This window comes from Bubalus kerabau, chromosome 3 (assembly GCF_029407905.1).
Source record: "Bubalus kerabau isolate K-KA32 ecotype Philippines breed swamp buffalo chromosome 3, PCC_UOA_SB_1v2, whole genome shotgun sequence".
Taxonomy (NCBI): domain Eukaryota; kingdom Metazoa; phylum Chordata; class Mammalia; order Artiodactyla; family Bovidae; genus Bubalus; species Bubalus kerabau.
In genome coordinates this window covers 80,494,631-80,513,628 of record NC_073626.1, presented here as the reverse complement: position 1 = coordinate 80,513,628, position 18,998 = coordinate 80,494,631, and the positions used below count along the sequence as shown (strand labels likewise).

The following is an 18,998-nucleotide window of genomic DNA, read 5'->3' as shown; positions in this document are numbered from 1 at the left end:
CTCTGAGTGAGTGGGTTTCCCTTGATGCTAATCTCATTAAAAGCAACATAGATGGCAGTTTCCAATCTCTGTTCCTTAAAAAATAATATTTAACAAGCTGTTTAATAGAAAGTGCCACTTTGCAGGTAGCCAGCTTGAAGAGCAAAATAACTTAGGGAAAATGAACTTTTACCTGTTTCACAGCTATACACATACACGAGCACACATGCGTGCGTGCACGCACACACACACACACACACACACACACACACGCAATTCAGATAGTTTCCAAACAGCAGAATAACCATAAATATCTGTGTGTTATGCATATAGGAACACAGCAGACAAAAAGATCAAATATAATAAGAAATCATTTATTTCAAGGATAATCCTTTTATTGGGACTTTCATACCCTTGCCTTCCTCATCATCTCACTCATTCTTTCCCCTCCCTTCTCCCTGCCTGAGTGGACCTTTACATACCACTCTTTGTTCTGTAAAAAGAGTGCCTGGAATTGACACAGCTCAAGATCTTGACCTTAAAAGTTTGAAGGAGTAAGAACTATATCCCTAGGGGGCTGAGCTGACAGGCAGGACTATGAACTACAGAGTCAAGTTTCCTGATCCTTTCAAATATTTGGGGAAAAGAAATAAGTCCTTCTTGGCAATTTTCCAACATCCATCACTATATTTAAGTGTTTCTAGTGCCTAGAAGACTCATTTCTACAGACAATATTATTCCTGAGAAATAGACAAAGCCATATTCATAAACTGATTCTGTCTGTACATGAGTAATTTTCCTATGCATCATGACTGCAGAAACAACAGAACAAAGTGTCACAAAAATGATTTCTGGCAAAGCCTCACTTAATCCTTCACCATGTGGAAACATTCTAATTTAAAACAACTAATAAACAGCTGCTATATATTTGAAATGATGTTTAAAATAGCTAAGTACCCCGATGACCAAATGGATCTTAACATGACCATCAGTGGCTGCTAATCTCACAAAGGGACAGTTAGACATGAGGTGCCTCCTGATGGAAATACATACCTTTATATTCAAAGCGCTGGTGTCCTTACACACATACAGACACACACATCCTTGCCACTGTACAAGTTTCTAGATAGTGCTGTCTTCAGATAGAGCAGGGGAAGGGAATTCTGCTCCCAGAGGACATTTGACACTGTTTGGAAACACTTTTGGTTCTCACAATTGGGAGGTGCCGCTGGCTTCTAGTGGACACAGGCCACTAGAGGGGCAGTGAGAGCCATTTTACAATGCACGAGACAGCTCCCCACCATAATTACTGGATCCGAATGTCATTATTTTTAAGACTGAAGAAACTTATTTTAGATCTAACTACCAATTTCCAGGAAGTACAGTTATGGGACAGTTTAAAAACATTAGAGAGTGCAATGAGCAAAAAAATTAATAAAAATATGGGAAACTCCAGGACAAGTCAGTTGCTAACTGACTTGTCTAAAGAAAATATAAATTTTCTTTGGGTTTTTATTTCAAATAAAAAATAATAAGCCAATTGGAGAACTTTTTAAAGCTGGATGGATATCTGATTACTTGCTTCCCAGGCGGTGCAGTGGTAAAGACTCTGCCTGCCAATGCAGGAGATGTGGGAAACGTGGGTTCTGTCACTGGTTCGGGAAGATCCCCTGGAGTAGGAAATGGCAACCTACTCCAGTATTCTTGCCTGGGAAATCCCATGGACATAGATGGAGGAGCCTGGTGGGCTACAGTCCATGGGGTCACAAAGAGTCGTACATGATGGAGTACGCACGCAGAGCTGATAGCGTCATGTTTTAGTCTTTCCTTGTATGTTAGCAATTAGATATTGAATTACCTAAAGACAAAACTGTATGATATCTGAGAACTACTTTAAAATAATGGAAAGAAAAACAAGGAGATATAGGTAAGACAAAATTAGCTATAAGCTGATGCAATCACTCTGCCTTTGATTACATTTAAAACTTTCCATAATAAAAAGCTTTGAATGTATCATTTTAATAATAAAATAGCTATGTAAGCTGGAGGCAAAATGTTCTGTAAACATCTTATACAAAAGAAAAATATTCCAAGGGCACGGGTATAGGATTTAGACCTATGTTAATATCTTGGGTCATCCACCCTTACCTCTTGATGATCTTTAAGGATCTCTGTAAAGTACCTCATAGTACTAATGTGAAAACTGAATAAGATAGTGGTTGATGCCCTCTCACTTCCCACAGGATCTCCAAACAAAGAGGGAAAACAAAATAAGGCCAATCCTGCCCCCTGCATGCTGGCACTTATTAAACAATTTGATCCAGGTCATTCCTTTCCTTCTTATACAAACCTGGCTATGGCCAGGAGATCAAGGCACTAACAAGGAAGTACAAGGATTTTTTTTTCATTTCCTCTGATTTGTTAAATTTCTTTTAGACTAGTCCTTAAATAACGTGTAGCAATAAATAAACAAGGTAGAGAAAAATAGGAAGAAAGAAATCTCATTGTAAAACCCCCTTACATGGTGAGATTCACTTTAGGGCCATGAACCCTGAAGGATTCATGACTTGTATGATTCCAGAAACAATGAGCTTTAACTCTACTTTGACAATAATTTGTATGTACTTAAAAAAAATATAAACAAAATCTTGATTATGAACTCCAGCCCAGACATTTTACAAAACTCACTTCCTTTCCTTCATCCCTAGAAGAGCTACCTGAACCCTGCCAGCTTTTTTTCCAGAAGGCCCACTGGCAAAGTCATGAGGCAGTTGTATTGGTGACTTGAGACTTGGCTGCAGGGTGTTCACATGGAATAAATCCAAACAGTCTGTTTTGGCTGCCTTTTATTTTGCCTAAAATAGCATTTCCGCAAGTCCCATTGCATTTGCAATAAAGCATTCATTTTTTTATCCATTCCTCAATAAGGGATAAAGATGCAGGCTGGTGGCACAGGTCACCCATTTTGCTCTTGCACAAGGTAGGACTTCCTCCTTCTGTAAATATAGTCCTTCATGAACAGCAATCACCAGACTTGGACCAGAGGACGAGCTGAGCTCTAGCCCTGCCACACACCACTTACCCTTGAACAAGCCACTCTGTCCTTGCTGGTTCAGTTCCTTTATTCATAAGACAGTGCTGTAATACTGGTGCTATTGTTCTCGGTGAGCGGCCTAATAAGAGTAACCACTGGAATTTACATAACACTTTGAAGTTTACACAATACTGCAAAATATAATGTATGATTTGTCTCTATTCTTAATGAAAAATATTTTCTTCACTTGCCACCATAAAGGATTTATTGTTTGCCTTACAAAGTACTCAAAGGGGAGCCCTCGATTCTGGACTTACTATTTGTGACCTACAGACATACACTGCTGTCTCTAAAACTGCCAGTATTAAATTAAGTCTAAATTTTCCATAAATTTTCTCAAGTTAAAGAAGATCCGAAATAAAGGCAACATAATCTCTTTCAAAAGAAAATGGGTAAGTTGGAAATTACAACAGAACTATACCAGAACTGCTAGGAAATAGAGACATAAAGACAAATAGCAGAGCCTCCTCTCAAAGCAAAGTAACATACAAGGGAAGAAAGCATTGGAGAAGTTTTGTGTTTTGTTTTATTGTACTGTGTGATGATAGGCTGCAGCATGGATCTGGCACACATACCAGGATTTCTTCCATCAAGAGCACAGTCTGTACAGTACAGTAAATACAAACGATGTGCTCACAACCAGTCTATGTCGGCTCCCACTCCAGGCATGGTGCCAGACTGGAAAGTGCACGCTTCTCATACAGTCTACCAAAGGAAAGAACTTAGGGACAGTCCAGAGAACTAAAATCATATCAAAATGACCAAATAATAAACGAGTTGCCTCAGAAGAGTAGACTAAAACTTAAATTTTTAGGTGAAGACATAATAACCAAGAAGTTTATGATCAAGATTTCTAAGGTGCAAAATCTATCCACTGATTATTAGAATACGAAATAACTCCTTGAAGTTTAAAATGCAGTATACCAGAAATAATGTCAGGAGAAAAGACATAAAAACTCAAGGAAGCTCTGGAAAAGTGTATGAAATGGTAGACTTATAAGGGCTTTGAGAGAAAATGGGTATGTCTGAGGCTAAAGACAGAGTTAGATGAACCAGAGGAAGGACACAACAGAATAATTAGTATATTCTCGTATTCTAAAAATTCTATATAAATCTCAAGAGAGGCAGATTACTCTTTACTCATTTGTAAGAAGTAAATTATGCACTATGATTTCACTTTCTTATTTTGCTTATGGTAATAATTAAATATTCATTAAATGCAGAACACTGTGATTAGTATGCTTTATCTTGTGGTGATCAGTTACAAACTGATACATTCTTCCATTACAGAAAGCCCTTTTAAACATATAACACATTTCCAAAGGTAATCTAGAAAACACTGAGTCCACAGGAACAGAAAAACTCTTATTGGCCAAAGACATTTGACCTAGAAGCTCACCACCGTAATGTAATAAAAGTTAAAATTGATCAAACTGGGTTTTGTACTCACTGACTTTGTGTGACTCTATGTTAAAGTTTATTTAAAAAAGAAAAAGAAAACAAGCCGAAAAAAATAAAGTTAAAGTTTCTTACTTCAAGACATACAGAAACTTCATGTGCTAAGGCAGGACACACTCAGAATGTCTTGCTAAAAATAGACTCCTATCAGAACATCACCTCTAATCCACAAAAGAATCTGCCAAGAGATTTCAATAACAAGAGGCATATTGTAGGCATTTTTATCCATCAACAAATTGATTAAAATGCCAAAGGGACAAAGGCGAAACTAAATACAGGGCAAAGGCTTTAAGGAACTCACGGCAGTTTTTCTCATCGGTTCCATCTAAGCAGTCTGTGGAATGGTCGCATCTGAACTCCCCTGGGATACATTCACCATTCTCACATGTAAACTGATGGCTGGAGCATGTTATTCCAGCTGTGAAAGGAAAAAAGTATGACTTTATAATTACTGAAGAACACAGATCAATTAACAAATGTGACAACATTAACAAATATGAATGAGGAAATTTAAAAGTAAAGGCAAGGAACCCATACACTGAACATAAAATTCATAGGGTCACCAGGTAGAGCACCTGGTTACCCTAAGGGAGACATCTTACAATGTGAAAGCAAGGCTGTTAGGACAAGCATACTATCAAAATACCCGAAACACTCAAGTTTGTGAGTGTAGACAATTATATTAGCAACATGTGTTGAGAATACAACATAGCTTGAAAATCCACACAGCAAAAAGGATGGATGAAATAAGAATTTTGCAAGTATAGGTATTAATCAAGGTCCCCCTTGCGAGGAGATCAAACCAGTCAATCGTAAAGGAAATCAACCCTGAATATTTACTGGAAGGACTGATGCTGAAGCTAAGGCTCCAGAACTTTGGCCACCTGATGCAAAGAGCCGACTCATTGGAAAAGGCCCCGAGACATGAGGGAAAATTGAAAGGGGAAAAATTGAAGGCAGGAGGAGAAAGGGGCAACAGAGGATGAGATGTTTCAATAGAATCATTGATTCAATGGACATGAGTTAGAGAAAATTCAAGGAGATAGTGAAAGATATGGAAGACTTATTTTATAAGCTTTCTACACTGAATATGTGTCAGTTTTATAAACAGACATTTAAGCTGGCTTAAATGGTAGGTGATTATGGTAGGTGAAGGCAGAACATCAGTAGTTTATCAAATTTGTCTCTGGATAAATCGGACAAAATCGAATGAATGGTTGTTTCATGTGAATTCTACTCTGTGAGTTTAACACAGGAAATATGATGGGACTTTTTAATTATCCACATAAAAAAGAGAAGCATTTGGGGGAAATGTGATCTGATGAAAACACAATACAAAATGTAAAATGTAAGAGTTACCTTATGAAATCCATACCCGTTTAAAATAGCATCGCTTACAAATTATAGAATCTCCCCAAGCAGTGGCCCTTGGCAGTTCCCATCCCCTCTATGCAGTATTAGCAACAGGTCATCCACCACACACTGCATCACAATCTACAGCTCAGCTTTCTTCCTGCTCTGTGCCAGCAGCAAGGGGAAATGGAACCAAATGGCATATGGAGCCAAAAGATACATAACCAGTCATTCATCCATTCAGTGTCCATTTATCAAGAACTTACTACCTGTGACACAGAATAGCAAGCCTTAGGGATAGAAGCTGAATAAAGCATAGTCATTGCTCTCGGGAGCTTCACAATCAAGCATGGAGGTCATCCTTTTCCTCTAGGACCTTTGAGAGGCCAGTCAGAGAATATCAGAGCCCAGACAGATTTCCTAGAAACAAGGATTTCTTCCTGCTCTCCACTATCCTTGCTACATTTCCTTCCTCTTTTCAGTACTTCTGAAGCAGGGCCCCGCTCCCATTTTGCTAATCTACCTTAAATCCTGACTCATAGCTGGACCTGATTCGGATACGCCATGCTCCTGTTTGGCCTCGATCAGCTCCTGTCTGTGCCTTCCTCAAGCCTGCAATCTATTACCACCACACCACCGCCTTTCACAGTTCTACATATTTCACTGGTTTCTTCTTAACCACTTTGTCCCAAGGACCACCATCTCTTTGTTGCTGGATGGCAGACCACATGACCAGCACCGACAAGCCCTAACAAATTGTTTAATACAGTCTACGTTTAACCTTACACCAAAGTCAAACTCATGAGTACTGAGAATTTCCATTACTTTCCTCAAAAGAAAGCATCTAGTGGCCCAACTGAGAAGAGTTCATACTCTGTGCTGGCCTCAACATTCCTGGACTAAATTCCATTTTTTTTATAAATACACCCAGAACCCACTGAAGCCCATAGCATCTCCATTGCTAGTCACCTAACAACTAAACAAGTTCTCACATGAAGTACTCGTCAAAACACCTGTTTCTTCTTTGATCTTTGTGGGCAATGACTATGAGAAAATGGCAACAGGATCATGGCTATCTCAAAACCAACACAGAGTGATGACAGATGTCCACTGATTTGTGGGATGTGCATGTAATGAAACAGAATGTGGGAAAGTTCAAAGATGAATGCTACACAGTAATCAGAGCTGGATACTTCCAGAGGACACCTGAGGTCAAGAGCTAGAGGTGGTTCAGCCTTGTATCTTCTCTCCATCTCAATCCATCAAGATGTTAATGCTTTCTCTTCTAGATATCGAAATGTGAATTATGGGAATGTAAAATTCAGGACTTCTACAGCTTTCATGCAATCATGAAAAGCCAACAGACTAAAAAGACAGCAGAGGAGAACAGTGGAAGAAAATTGGATGATGTTATTAATTCAAGGAACTGAGATTTTCCATTATCTTCCAGTCAATCCTGGAACAATGCTACATTTTTACTTGCTGGGTGGATAATAAATTCCCTTTTTGTTTAAATTTTTTGAGTTACATTTTTCATTCGTTGCAGCCAAAACATCCAACTGCCAGATAAATGAAGACCCTCACATATAGACACCAAAAAGTGTTTTGTTTCACTCTTAAGTGTAACATAACCTGAATTAAACACTGGGAATCTAAATCACAGGGATGTATTGATAAACCTGTAGCACATTCACACTTTCAGTACCATCCAACCCCTGGGTGAGATGGCTGGCACAGGTTTCCTTGTCCTTCAAGGCCCAACTTTTCTTTCACTTACAAAGAACCATTTCATTGTGTTTGTATTTGTAAAGGTTAGAATCTAAGGTGTTCAATTCAAGGGGCCAACGCGAGACGGCCCTGCCAGCACTTACGGCAATGCAGACGCTCATCCGCACCGTCGTTGCAATCGTCTTCCCCGTCACACACCCAGCTCCCAGGGATGCAGAGCTGTTCATTCGCACACAGGAACTGGCCGGAATGGCAAGTACTGGTGGCTAAAATAAACCAGAAAGGAACTCCTTGTGTCAAACATCCACCCTATTATACCAACAAGCAATACTCCTTTTAAAGGAAGTATGTCAACTACTGCTCAATATATTTGATAGCAAATATAAAAAACCTTAGAGCCTGTGGACCTTAGCTAGTGTTCACTGGCAAATAATCTCAATGGTGTCACAAGAAAATGATGATCCAATGAGATACAAAATTCCAGAGAATAAAACAAATAGCATATATACAGACAAAAACACACATACAAGGTTATGACCAAAACAATATTAAAGTTAAGTTTCAATTACATTTTTAATTTTAATAAAATCAACCATTAGTTTATAATTATTACATTACTTGAAGTGTTTTGCATTGTAATAACTAATAGTAAAGCATGAGGATAAACTGTAAAATCCGTGAGATTTGGAAAATAAGACTCCAAATCAAATCATTTTATTATTTCCACAATTTATTTGCTTTAAAATCTTGAGCAGGTTCTCTGAATCTCAATGTATGCATCATAAAATGGGGTCTATACTTTTCTCACATTGCTGTAAAAAATAAGAAGAGTAACATATGTGAAGTGTTAGCTGCTCAGTCATGTCTGACTTTCTGCCACCCCATGGACTGTAGCCTTCCAGGCTCCTCTGTTCATAGACTTCTCCAGGCAAGAAATCTGAAGTGGGTTGCCATTCCCTTCTTCAGGGGATCTTCCTGACCCAGGGATCAAACCCAGGTATTCTGAATTGCAGGCAGATTCTTCACCTTCTGATCCACTGCGGAAGCCCCAACATATGTGAAAGTGCCACGCAAATTAGTTGCAATCACTATTGTCATTGGTATGTTGCTATTATCATTGCTATGGGACACTGACAAATCTGTTGGTGTAACTGTTATTTCCTTTATATCAGAATACACTCTTCTTAACTTTCTGCTCCTAGTGTTTAACCTAAAATGAACTCAGTAAGCCCAGGAGGCAAATAGATAACACATGATCATGTCTCTACAAATAGAACTACTCCCTTACTCAAAGTGTGGTTTCCAGACTAGCAACATCAGCATCTCCTGGGAGCTTCCAGAACGCTGAATCTCAGACCCCACCTCGAGCATGTGGAATTAAAACCTACACTTTAACAAGCTCCCAAGGTGACCCATTACTGCATGAAAATTTGAGAAGTACCTCATAGCACCTATGCCCCACACTTCTCCCATTCTCAAAGTGCACTGTCATCCAAACAAAACACCAAAGTTTGTTCTGTTGTGCCAAAGGATGGCAAACAACTCGAATTTTCACCTGCCTTCTTGGTTTCTGGATTATAATCATCGCCTATTCACCTATCGAAATGGATGAAACTGCAATAGTGTGATAGATCTCCTATGGCAAGGTGGGAGAAAATGGATATAAGGGTTGGGATTAGTACACCAAGCAGGAAGCCTTCAGTAGGTAACTTAGCTTCTCTATGCCTCAGTTTCCTCATCTGAAAGCTACTTCAGAATACTATGGACAGAAATAAATGAAGAAATACGTGGAAAATGATTTTCATAATTACTTGTAAGTTAAAAAGTTAAATTTGGTGTCTATATCATGTTTTAACTATAACTTTTAAAAATATAAACTGCACTATAACCACTTCTGTGACCTCTTTATAGTAATTCACACAAGTTCCTCTACATCCTGCTACATCTACGACATCCTGTTTATGAAAACAGACTCCCTGAATTACAAATCACAGCAGTACAGACATTATTTTTTTTTGTTCTTGTTCGTGCACAAAATTTGCAGATTGAATAATATGAAATAATCGCTTATACGCTTTAGAAAACAACTCAGAAAGTTGGTTCCGTACCAAGGTGTTTGGATAAGACACAAACTGATGTGAACTGAACCTCTTCCTCAAAGGGGTCTGAATTCTTAATGCCACTTTAACGCTGAAGATTGGAGCTCAGTACAACTATTAAAGTCACAACTCTTTGCCTTTGTTACAGCTGAAGTACTTCTGTCACTCAGAACAGCGCTGAGCCCCGCCCCTCTTCACTTACGGCAGTCAATTTCATCCGCGCCATTTGGGCAGTCTCGGGTCCCATCACACCGCCAGGACGCAGTAATACACAGCCCAGGTTGGCACAGAAACTCATTACTGCGACATCCTGTAATCCCACAAGCAAGAGAAAGCCAGTTTAAAAAGTCGTCCACACAGATATTTCAAAGAAATACAAATTTTTGATGAAATAAAAAGTATCCCACGAATTAGTGATCAAAGGATGTAAATTACTTATATATACAATTAGGACAACATTTTTATGATTATATTCTGTTTTAGGGTTTGCAGGAAGGTCATTTTCACACACAGCTAACTAGAAGGTACCTTGATGTAAGGAATCTGAAAAGCAATTTGACAACAGTTATCCTGCTTTTTAAAAGCACTTATTCTTTAATTTAATTTAAATTTAATACTTCTTTAATTTAATACTTTTACTTCTACACTTTAACAAGCTTCTGGGTCTTTTATTTATCCCTTAAGGAACGAGGCAGAGAATTTAAAATTTTATGTGTGGAGATTTTCATCTTAGTATTATTTATGATAAATGAAATTGCAAGCCTCCTAAATGTCCAATGTGAAAATAATTATAAACTTTCTTGTATCTATATCTATATATCATATTAGGAACTCATTAAAATAGTTATGAAGAACGAAATGATTTGGAGAAATATTTGTAATATAATGTAACAAAGACGAGGGAACAAAATTTTACCAAAACAAAAGTACATATAATAGGAAAAAAGCACAGAAAAGACCAGAATGCTAAGGGTAGCTATCGCTGATTAATAATGTCATGAGTAACTTTTTCATATGTGTGAGAGTGCTTTTTTTTTCAGTTTCACAGCCTACAGTTTTTTTAAGTCCCTTTTTATTACTAAATCATGTACAGCAATTTATGGTTCCTTGTTCTTAGATACAGACCAACATCTTGGCTTTCTGTTTGTAACTTATTTGTAAGACGTCAGGTACAGCTCTTCTCCGGCAATAAACAAAAGCCAAAAAACAAAAAAAATCTCTGCAGCCAATCTTGAGTACACAAACTTGGCATCAAAGTTGCCACATTTCCAAGTGGCAGTGATACCCCTAGTGATACCAGAAAGAGAATATAACTTAAAGAAATTCATTAAATTTAACCAGTATATCCTGCAGTTTTCCTACTTCTCCCTGGGGGACTAATCTGGCAGTTGGAGGTCCTCAGTTTTCCCAAATACCTGACCAGTGGCCTCCCCATACATTATGTGCTGTACCGTTATCATATTTTTTTTTAAAAGAGCAGTCAACATCAGCCCAACTTGGAGAAGACTCAAAATTATTCTTTCACAAGCCCATGGTGGTAGAGGAATAATTTGGGGGGTTGGAAGAATAATTATACTTTCCCCAGCTATTTAAACAATCATGCTAAATTATCCATTTCAATGTTTGACTAACTAACCTGAAATTAAGTAAATATACAGATCAATTACCTACTCCCAAAATAAATAAGCAACGTGCTATCCTGTCTTGTGTAAAGGCAGGCATATCAACAGCATGACATAAACATAGTTAAGTGATCTATTCGTAGGGGATATAGGCTACTTTGTTCATGGAATGTTCAAATCTGATTGTCTGGTAGTGACATCCTGATTTATAATGTATGCTGCAAATGGTCAGAAACTTTCCTTGACTAAATGGTGGTACCGAGTGGTACAGGAATACGTACACCCAAATACCTTCTATAGACTAATGCATGATGGTGGTTGGTGGTGCAGGTCTGGGGTTGGTGGTGCAGGTCTCTTATCAACTACCTTTAAAACACAACAACCTCCCTTGCAAAAATGCCCCTAAGGAATGTACAAATTCACTCTGGAATCCCAGAACTTCTCATTGGATTTTGTTCTACAAAGCAATATTTCCATGAGAGATTAGAGGCTTTGGAGGTTTAGCTATTAACACAACATATATTAAATCACTTTTATCAATTAGGTCTATTGTTAGTAATCCAACATAATACATTCGTAAATTCAGTACATTTGTTTCCCTTAGTATCTAATAATTTCTGGTTGAAAAAGTGTAGCTGTCTAAAGGTCAGTCGACTTACAAAGAGTTTCCTATTGCTAGAAAAATCACACACTTAGAAACTGAGCATACTGAAGCAGATTCTCAGCACTGCCTGTTTTAAACACACACACACACATATATACATACATATAGTTATTTCTTAACCAACATTTTTTCATTTTTCACTTAAGCAACTTTTATTACAAGTCAAATGTTGAGGTTGTTCTTTGTTTTTGCTAAAATATGAAGTTAAGCATATCATGAAAAGAATACAAAATACATACACAAGATTAATTTTTTAAGCACTTAAAAGGCAGTTATTTAATATCACACATTAAAATTTTTTTTAATTGATAGGGGAAGTTTTGCAATTAAGTTGCAAAACTTTCTAGTTCATATTTTTCACATTTGACCTCCCAAATACTCAATCATCTAAATATATGAAGCCCAAATCATTCAACTTATCAATAGATCCATGATAATTCATCAAGTTCATCTTTTCAATGTCAACTTCCATGTCTAAGTCCCAAATGACTATTATTTGGAAACACCTCTCAAGAAAAGCAAATGGGTACTCTATCATTGCTGGGTGGTAACTTATCAACCAAATGCTCCACTATTGTTAGAAAACTGTCATCCATTCTATTAATATTACAAAGGGAATATGTACTGTGATAAACATAATGGGAAAGAATATGAATGTGTATATATGAAATATATATGAAAAGAATGTGTATATAACTGAATCACTTTGCTATACAGTAGAAATTAACACATTACAAATCAAATATACTTCAATAAAAAAATTTTTTTTAAAAAGCAATGCAGGGAAATTTAAAAAGTTTCAATCTCTTCAAGAAAAATTACAGTGGGCATAGGAATAACCTGTTTTTTAACCTTACAGAGCTCCAAGCTGGAGAAAAACAGGAGTAATCCTTTCTTCATAAATAGCCATAGAGTTTCCTGGTTTAAGTGTTGGGCTAAGAATGTGTTAAGATAAGATACTAGAGTAACAGATAATGCCTCAAGGAGGAAAGAAGTTTGTTTTTCCCAAAAGGGCACAGCACAGAATTGAGAGCACCACTTCTGTATCCTTCACAGCCTTTAAGCACAGTGCTAGGCACATGAGATAGTAAACACATATTTACCAGGAAATGAGGATTTCTCTTTGTAAAATTTAGTCTGTTGGGATCATTACAGACAAGAGATTCATAAAACCATCAAGGCAATGTCTTTTAATTGAAACTTACTATCTATTAAACGTGGTTTAATCTGAAATAAGAGGACTATCTAAAAGTTTTAAAAGAAAGAGAAAAATATTACCATATTAATGTTTTATTCGTTTGCTCTTTCCCTATAACAGTTTCTTTTTCCTCTCATGAATTTTCTTCTTAGAAGAAAAGGGCAAGTTGTAGTCAATGGAACATTGTCCAAAGTTAACAGAGTAAGGTAATTTCTATGGCAAATCCTATTTTCCTACTCGATCCTCTAACACATGCTGTTCTGTCCAGACACTTTTGGTCTACCTGAGGAGGTACATGTGCTCTTTTTAAAAACATGTAACACTATGTGGCGTTTTAATAATCCTGCCTTCACTGAACTCAAATTCACTCCTCAATTCACCCATAATTTTTACTTTACTTTTTTGGTACTTAATTTTACTCCCTTGGTGCAGACAAACATTTGTGATGTTTATAAACTGGCGATGGTTTACTACAATTTTCACACCTTATCCATAGCAACAAGGCCTGTCCCCTTTGGAAGATTTAAAATCACTTGCTAATTTCCAAACTTAACACTGCAGCCGTGACACCCAAGGGTAACAAATCGTCTGGTGACCTTGCCCTTTCTAATGTCAGCTAGTGCAATAGCCAACTCAAGACAGGCACAGCAAACCAACCTATTAACACTGCTCTTCCTGTGCAGCATTTTAGCTGCCTGGTTTTCAGAACAGGTCGCCAAATAAGTGGCCAGAATTATTTTTTTTTAAATCCAGTTTACAAACAAATTGAGTTGACTGCTTCCCCAAATTGTTTCAGAGCCCTGATGTTTTGATAGAGGGAAATAATACTGGTATTAAGAGGATATTTCAAGGGACTTCCCTGGTGGTCCAGTGGTTAAGACTTCACCTTCCAGTGCAGGGGGGTGTGGGTTTGATTCCTGATCAGGGAGTTAAGATTCCACATGCCTCACAACCAAAAAAACAGAACATAAAATTGAAGTAATATTGTAACAAATTCAATAAACTGTTTTTAAAAATAAAAAACAAATCAAAAAGCATATTTCAAAAAGTCAAGGGCTTTGAGGGAAAACCACAAAGCCAGTTGATGAGTGATCATGTACACATGTTATTTAAATGCAGTTACTTTTTTTAAAAAAGACCAAAAGAATATGATGTCAGATTCAAAAAAGCCACAAAAAAAATTATACCCACTGTGTGCAAGACTTTGTTTAAGGTTTATGAAAGAAACAAAGAATGATAAGCTATGATCTTTCTTATACAGAGTTTATAAATTTATTGGGAACAAAAGTTATTTATGCATTATAAATTACATAGCCATATAACAACAACAGCTGCTGTTTGTTAAGTACCTACTATGTGTCAGATGATATAAAAATCTTTATACACATCCATTAGATTCTTTTAGAAATAGATGAAGTGAGAGTTCTATTCCCTTAGTAGGAGAACTTGTACCTCAGAGACGTGAGTCAAATTCCCACACATGCAGAAAATAAATTTTTTGCAGAAAATGATTCAGACCCAGGGCCTATATTCTACTCTTCATCTCACATCCCACAAAACAAATGACAGTTTTCAATTACTCATAATTTACTTATTAAGTGCCAGCAGTATTTTAAGTGTTTCCCATAGATGATCTCACTTATCCTCACAACTATGAGATAATACTGCTATAATACTATGAGATAGTATTAATAGCCCCATTTCATAGATGAGAAAACTGAGGCTTGACCAAATCTCGCAACTGGTAGATGGAGAAGCAGGGATTCACACAGCAGGTAGTACGACCCCAAAGCTGTGCCATATGACAGCAGATGATTTGGTTCCAAATAAGCACCAGAGACAGTAAGAACCAATTGGTCTCACGGAGAGAAAAATGAGCACCATAAGATGGTGTAATGAGAGAAGGCTTCTTGAAGGAGAAAAGACTGCACTGGGCCTGTGTGAAAGACCAGGACTTGGGTGGATGATAGAGAGACCAGGCTTTGTGTAGGGTCCAAGCAAGTCTAATGAGCAGGCCTCCAAAGCCCAAGCACGGGAACCTCTTCAAACATGGGAGACAACAAGGCTGGGTGATGGAGAAGAAAGGGCCTTGAATGTCAAGAACAGAGTGACATGGTCAAATGGGTTGAGAGTGAGAAAACTAAGAAATCTTTACTGCCAGTAACTCTATTGGGCTTCCCTGCTGGCTCAGACTGTAAAGAATCTGCCTGCCATGCAGGAGACCTGGGTTTGATCCCTGGGTCAGGAAGATACCCTGGAGAAGGGAATGGCATCCCACTCCAGTATTCTTGCCTGGAGAATTCCATGGACAAAGGAGCCTGGTGGGCTACAGTCCATGGGGTCACAAAGAGTAGGACACAACTGAACACTTTCACTTTCACTTCAGTAACTATTAAAACTAAAAGGCTCTCTGGGTGGATGCAAATCTGAATGAAGATACAGATTTGGCCATGAGAAGGCCTTGGGCTCCTCAGAACCTTGCCCAGAGCAAGAGCATGGTGAGCAAGGCAGTGGGTAGTTCACTCAGAGGCTCTGGGAGGCATGGGGCTCACCCTGCAGCCCTTCCAGTTGCCCCACAACTGAGCCAATGCCTGGCAGATGGCCAACAGTTTCCACAGGCACCACCCAAGGCCTCCTAGTGTTCTGTCTTTTCCAAGCTGAATGGATGTGTCTGAGCATCCAGCACGTGGAATTCAGCCAGTCTTTGCGAGATAGCAGGTTGCAAAGACTGCTGAAAGATTTAGTCATTTTTAAAGTGTCTTTTCAATGATCAAAAGGCAGCAGAATAACATGATATACTATCAGAGAAGCCTCTCAATTCTGGTAAGTGGGAAGTTACGTTTCCACCTTTTCTAACTGAGCTGTCCCTCCCCCATTTTGCTTAAACACTAGCTACCAGCCATTCTCCTCTACCCTCATCTCTTCCACACCACTTCTTTTTCCTTAAGCACCTCTTAGCCCTACAATCAGACTGTCCACCAGCACTGCACTGCATTATAAATAAAATCACACTTCCCAGGGACTCTTGACAGGAAAGCAATGGGCATGTACGGTGGGAAAATTATTCGGCTGCGCAGGGCAAAGAGCAAATGTCTAGTGTCCCTGGCCCCTGACAAGTGGAATGCCAAGAGTGCCCATCCCCTGTGATGTGACATACATGTCCAAACACCCTTGAGAATGGTGGTACCACCCCCGGTTGAGAACAACTTAGAACATCTAAGCAGCTTGGACATTCAGAGCTCAAAATGTCTTACCCCACATTAAAGAGATCATCTAAGAAAACCACTATAATAAATTCTTCCCTCCTAAAGATCATAAAATTTCTTAAATGGCAATCATACTCCCTCCCACCCATCACTAAGAAGGCCTGGGGTTGGGCAATATCATGCCCCAGTTACTAGTACCAGCACCTTGAAATGAACTTCCATGAGAGTGTGATAAAGAATCCCAGTTCCAGGAAAGCCTGTGTCACCCTGGAGTGCTCTATCAGGAGTCCACAGGCTTACCCATTCAAAGCTGAGGGGAGTCACAGGGAAAAAAAAAAAGCCAAAACCCGAAGTCCTCAGGCAATTGTTCTTCACTAATGGAAAGGATCACTGCTGTGAAAAACAAAGTCAGAAACACGCCTGCTTCTGGTGCAACCTTTTCCCATCTGTGTAATTATTAGAACAAAAAAAATATATATATACTCTTCTCAAACACCCTCTCCTCACCCTGCCACACTTATAAAGAAAGAAAGATATAAATTGACCATCACCTGAGTGCCTAAAACATTCAAAAGAAGCTATTTTGACCAAGAACACTCAGCAGTGAAAACTTCCTGCCAGCCAGTACCAAACACCGAAATTGTGTTTGTTTTAGTCTTTCCTGTATTTTCTCATATAATCCATGCTGTTTTCTTTAGCAGCTGAGTCACTGAGGTTCCTACAGAGGGATGCATACTCCACCTGGGAGAAAACTAAGCCCAAGAACTTTGTCCTGAGTCCCCACCAAGGAACTAACTGCTTATCTGATGGCCAAGAGCTACATGTATAGGCTGCTGAAAGAACACTATCCAAACCAAAGAAGACAGTCTCCCCGCTCTGGTTAATAAGAACCCCGTGAGTCCAACTCCATAAGGAAGGAGTCCAGCACCCTTCAACACAATGTCTTAACATGACTTGTACAAAAACTATAAATCAGCCCCATTTAAGAGCTGATTTCCAACCCCAGCTGCCCAAAGTATTCCTACATGGCTTACTGATTAGCAATATAAATTATTGGGAAAAGAGTTCAATGGAATCAAAAACTAAAAAGGAAAATCACACTTATAAGAAATAAGAGACTACACAGATCCAGGCAAACCGCTTTCCTGCTTAAGGCTTTTATAGGGTGTGATAGACCCACCCTCAATCTGAATGCAGAGTTTATAAATAGCACCAAACCAGGGTTTCTCTCATTAATTAGTCTCAAGTGTTGACTCATAAGCCAAATCAATACACATGTGTTAAAGATACAGGTATCATTGCTGTTTTGGTCATCTTAAGTAAATTAGATCACAGGTCATCAAATGATCAATGGCTTGATACCGGAAATTATGTCAATAGCAGGAAAAGAAGAAATTGACTCCCAGTTGATGGACTTGGTGATTCTCTACAGTCACAGGGCAAATCGTTTGTAACTACAAAACAGGTCTTCTGGACTGAATCATACAAATACTTAGTTCTGATCTTTTTTTTTTTAATTTTTATTGTTAACTTTATTTAAGTATAACTGACCGACAATACTGTTTCAGGTGTTCAATATAGTGAATCAATATTTTTATAGCTTATACTCCACTTAAAGTTATTAGAGGACTTCCCTGACAGTACCATGGATGAGAATCCACCTGCCAGTGTAGGGGACCCCGGTTTGAACCCAGATCCAGGAAGATCCAACATGCCATGAAGCAACTAAGCCCATGCGCCACTTGCAAGCCCGTGCGCCACAACTAATGAAGACTGCATGCCCATGCTCCACAACAAGAGAAACCGCCGCAATGAGAAGCCCGAGCACCACGGGGAAGAATGGGCCCTGCTCTCTGCGACTAGAGAAAGCCCGCACGCAGCAACAAAAACCCAGCTCAACCAATAAATAAATAAAGTTATTACAAAACACAGGAATCCCTAGTAGCTCAGACGGTAAAGCATCTGCCTACAATGTCGGGAGACCCAAGTTCGATCCCCGGATCAGGAAGATCCCCGGGAGAAGAAATGGCAACCCACTCCAGTATTCTTGCGGAGAATCCCATGGACTGAGGAGCCTGGCAGGCTACAGTTCCTGGGGTCGCAAAGAGTCGGACATGACTGAGTGACTTCACTTCACTTTATTACAAAATAATGGCTATATTCTTTTGTGCTGTACACTTTTTCCTTGTTTTTATTTAACAAACCCTTTGCTGTACTTAGTCCCTTACTCTATGCTATTTAGTTCTTGACCATTCACAATAGTTATACCAATATGCTCTCAAGACATGAAAAGGGATAAAAGAGGCAGATATAGAGGAAGAAAGAGAAAGGGGGAAGAAAAAGGAAGAGAGAGGGGGAGGAAAGGAGAGATACCAAAGTCAACCAATATCAGTGTCCAAACGCTAAGTGTAATGAGACCTAGCATTGTACCCTAACCTCAGTGGTACAAAATGGTAACTCATTCTTCTTTAACAGTGGCCCAAATCCAGGCTGGACCGGTTTGTAACTGCTAAGTGGGTTTGTAGGTCACAAATTTCATGCTAGGAACTCTAAGCTCTCACTTGAAATCTGTACATTTTCAGAAAGTGGAGATTAGG

The 18,998-nt window shown here is 38.7% G+C and overlaps 1 protein-coding gene across 1 annotated transcript in view; it reads right to left on the bottom strand.

Moving 5' to 3' along the window:
* Positions 1-18,998, bottom strand: part of LRP2 (LDL receptor related protein 2) — a 178,683-nt gene that overhangs the window by 134,107 nt on the left and 25,578 nt on the right. The window contains exons 2-4 of the mRNA XM_055572305.1: positions 9,914-10,021; positions 7,756-7,878; positions 4,833-4,949 (exon numbers count right to left, since the gene is read on the bottom strand). Of these exons, the coding sequence (XP_055428280.1) occupies positions 4,833-4,949; positions 7,756-7,878; positions 9,914-10,021 (348 nt within the window). The remainder of the gene's footprint in view (positions 1-4,832; positions 4,950-7,755; positions 7,879-9,913; positions 10,022-18,998) is intronic.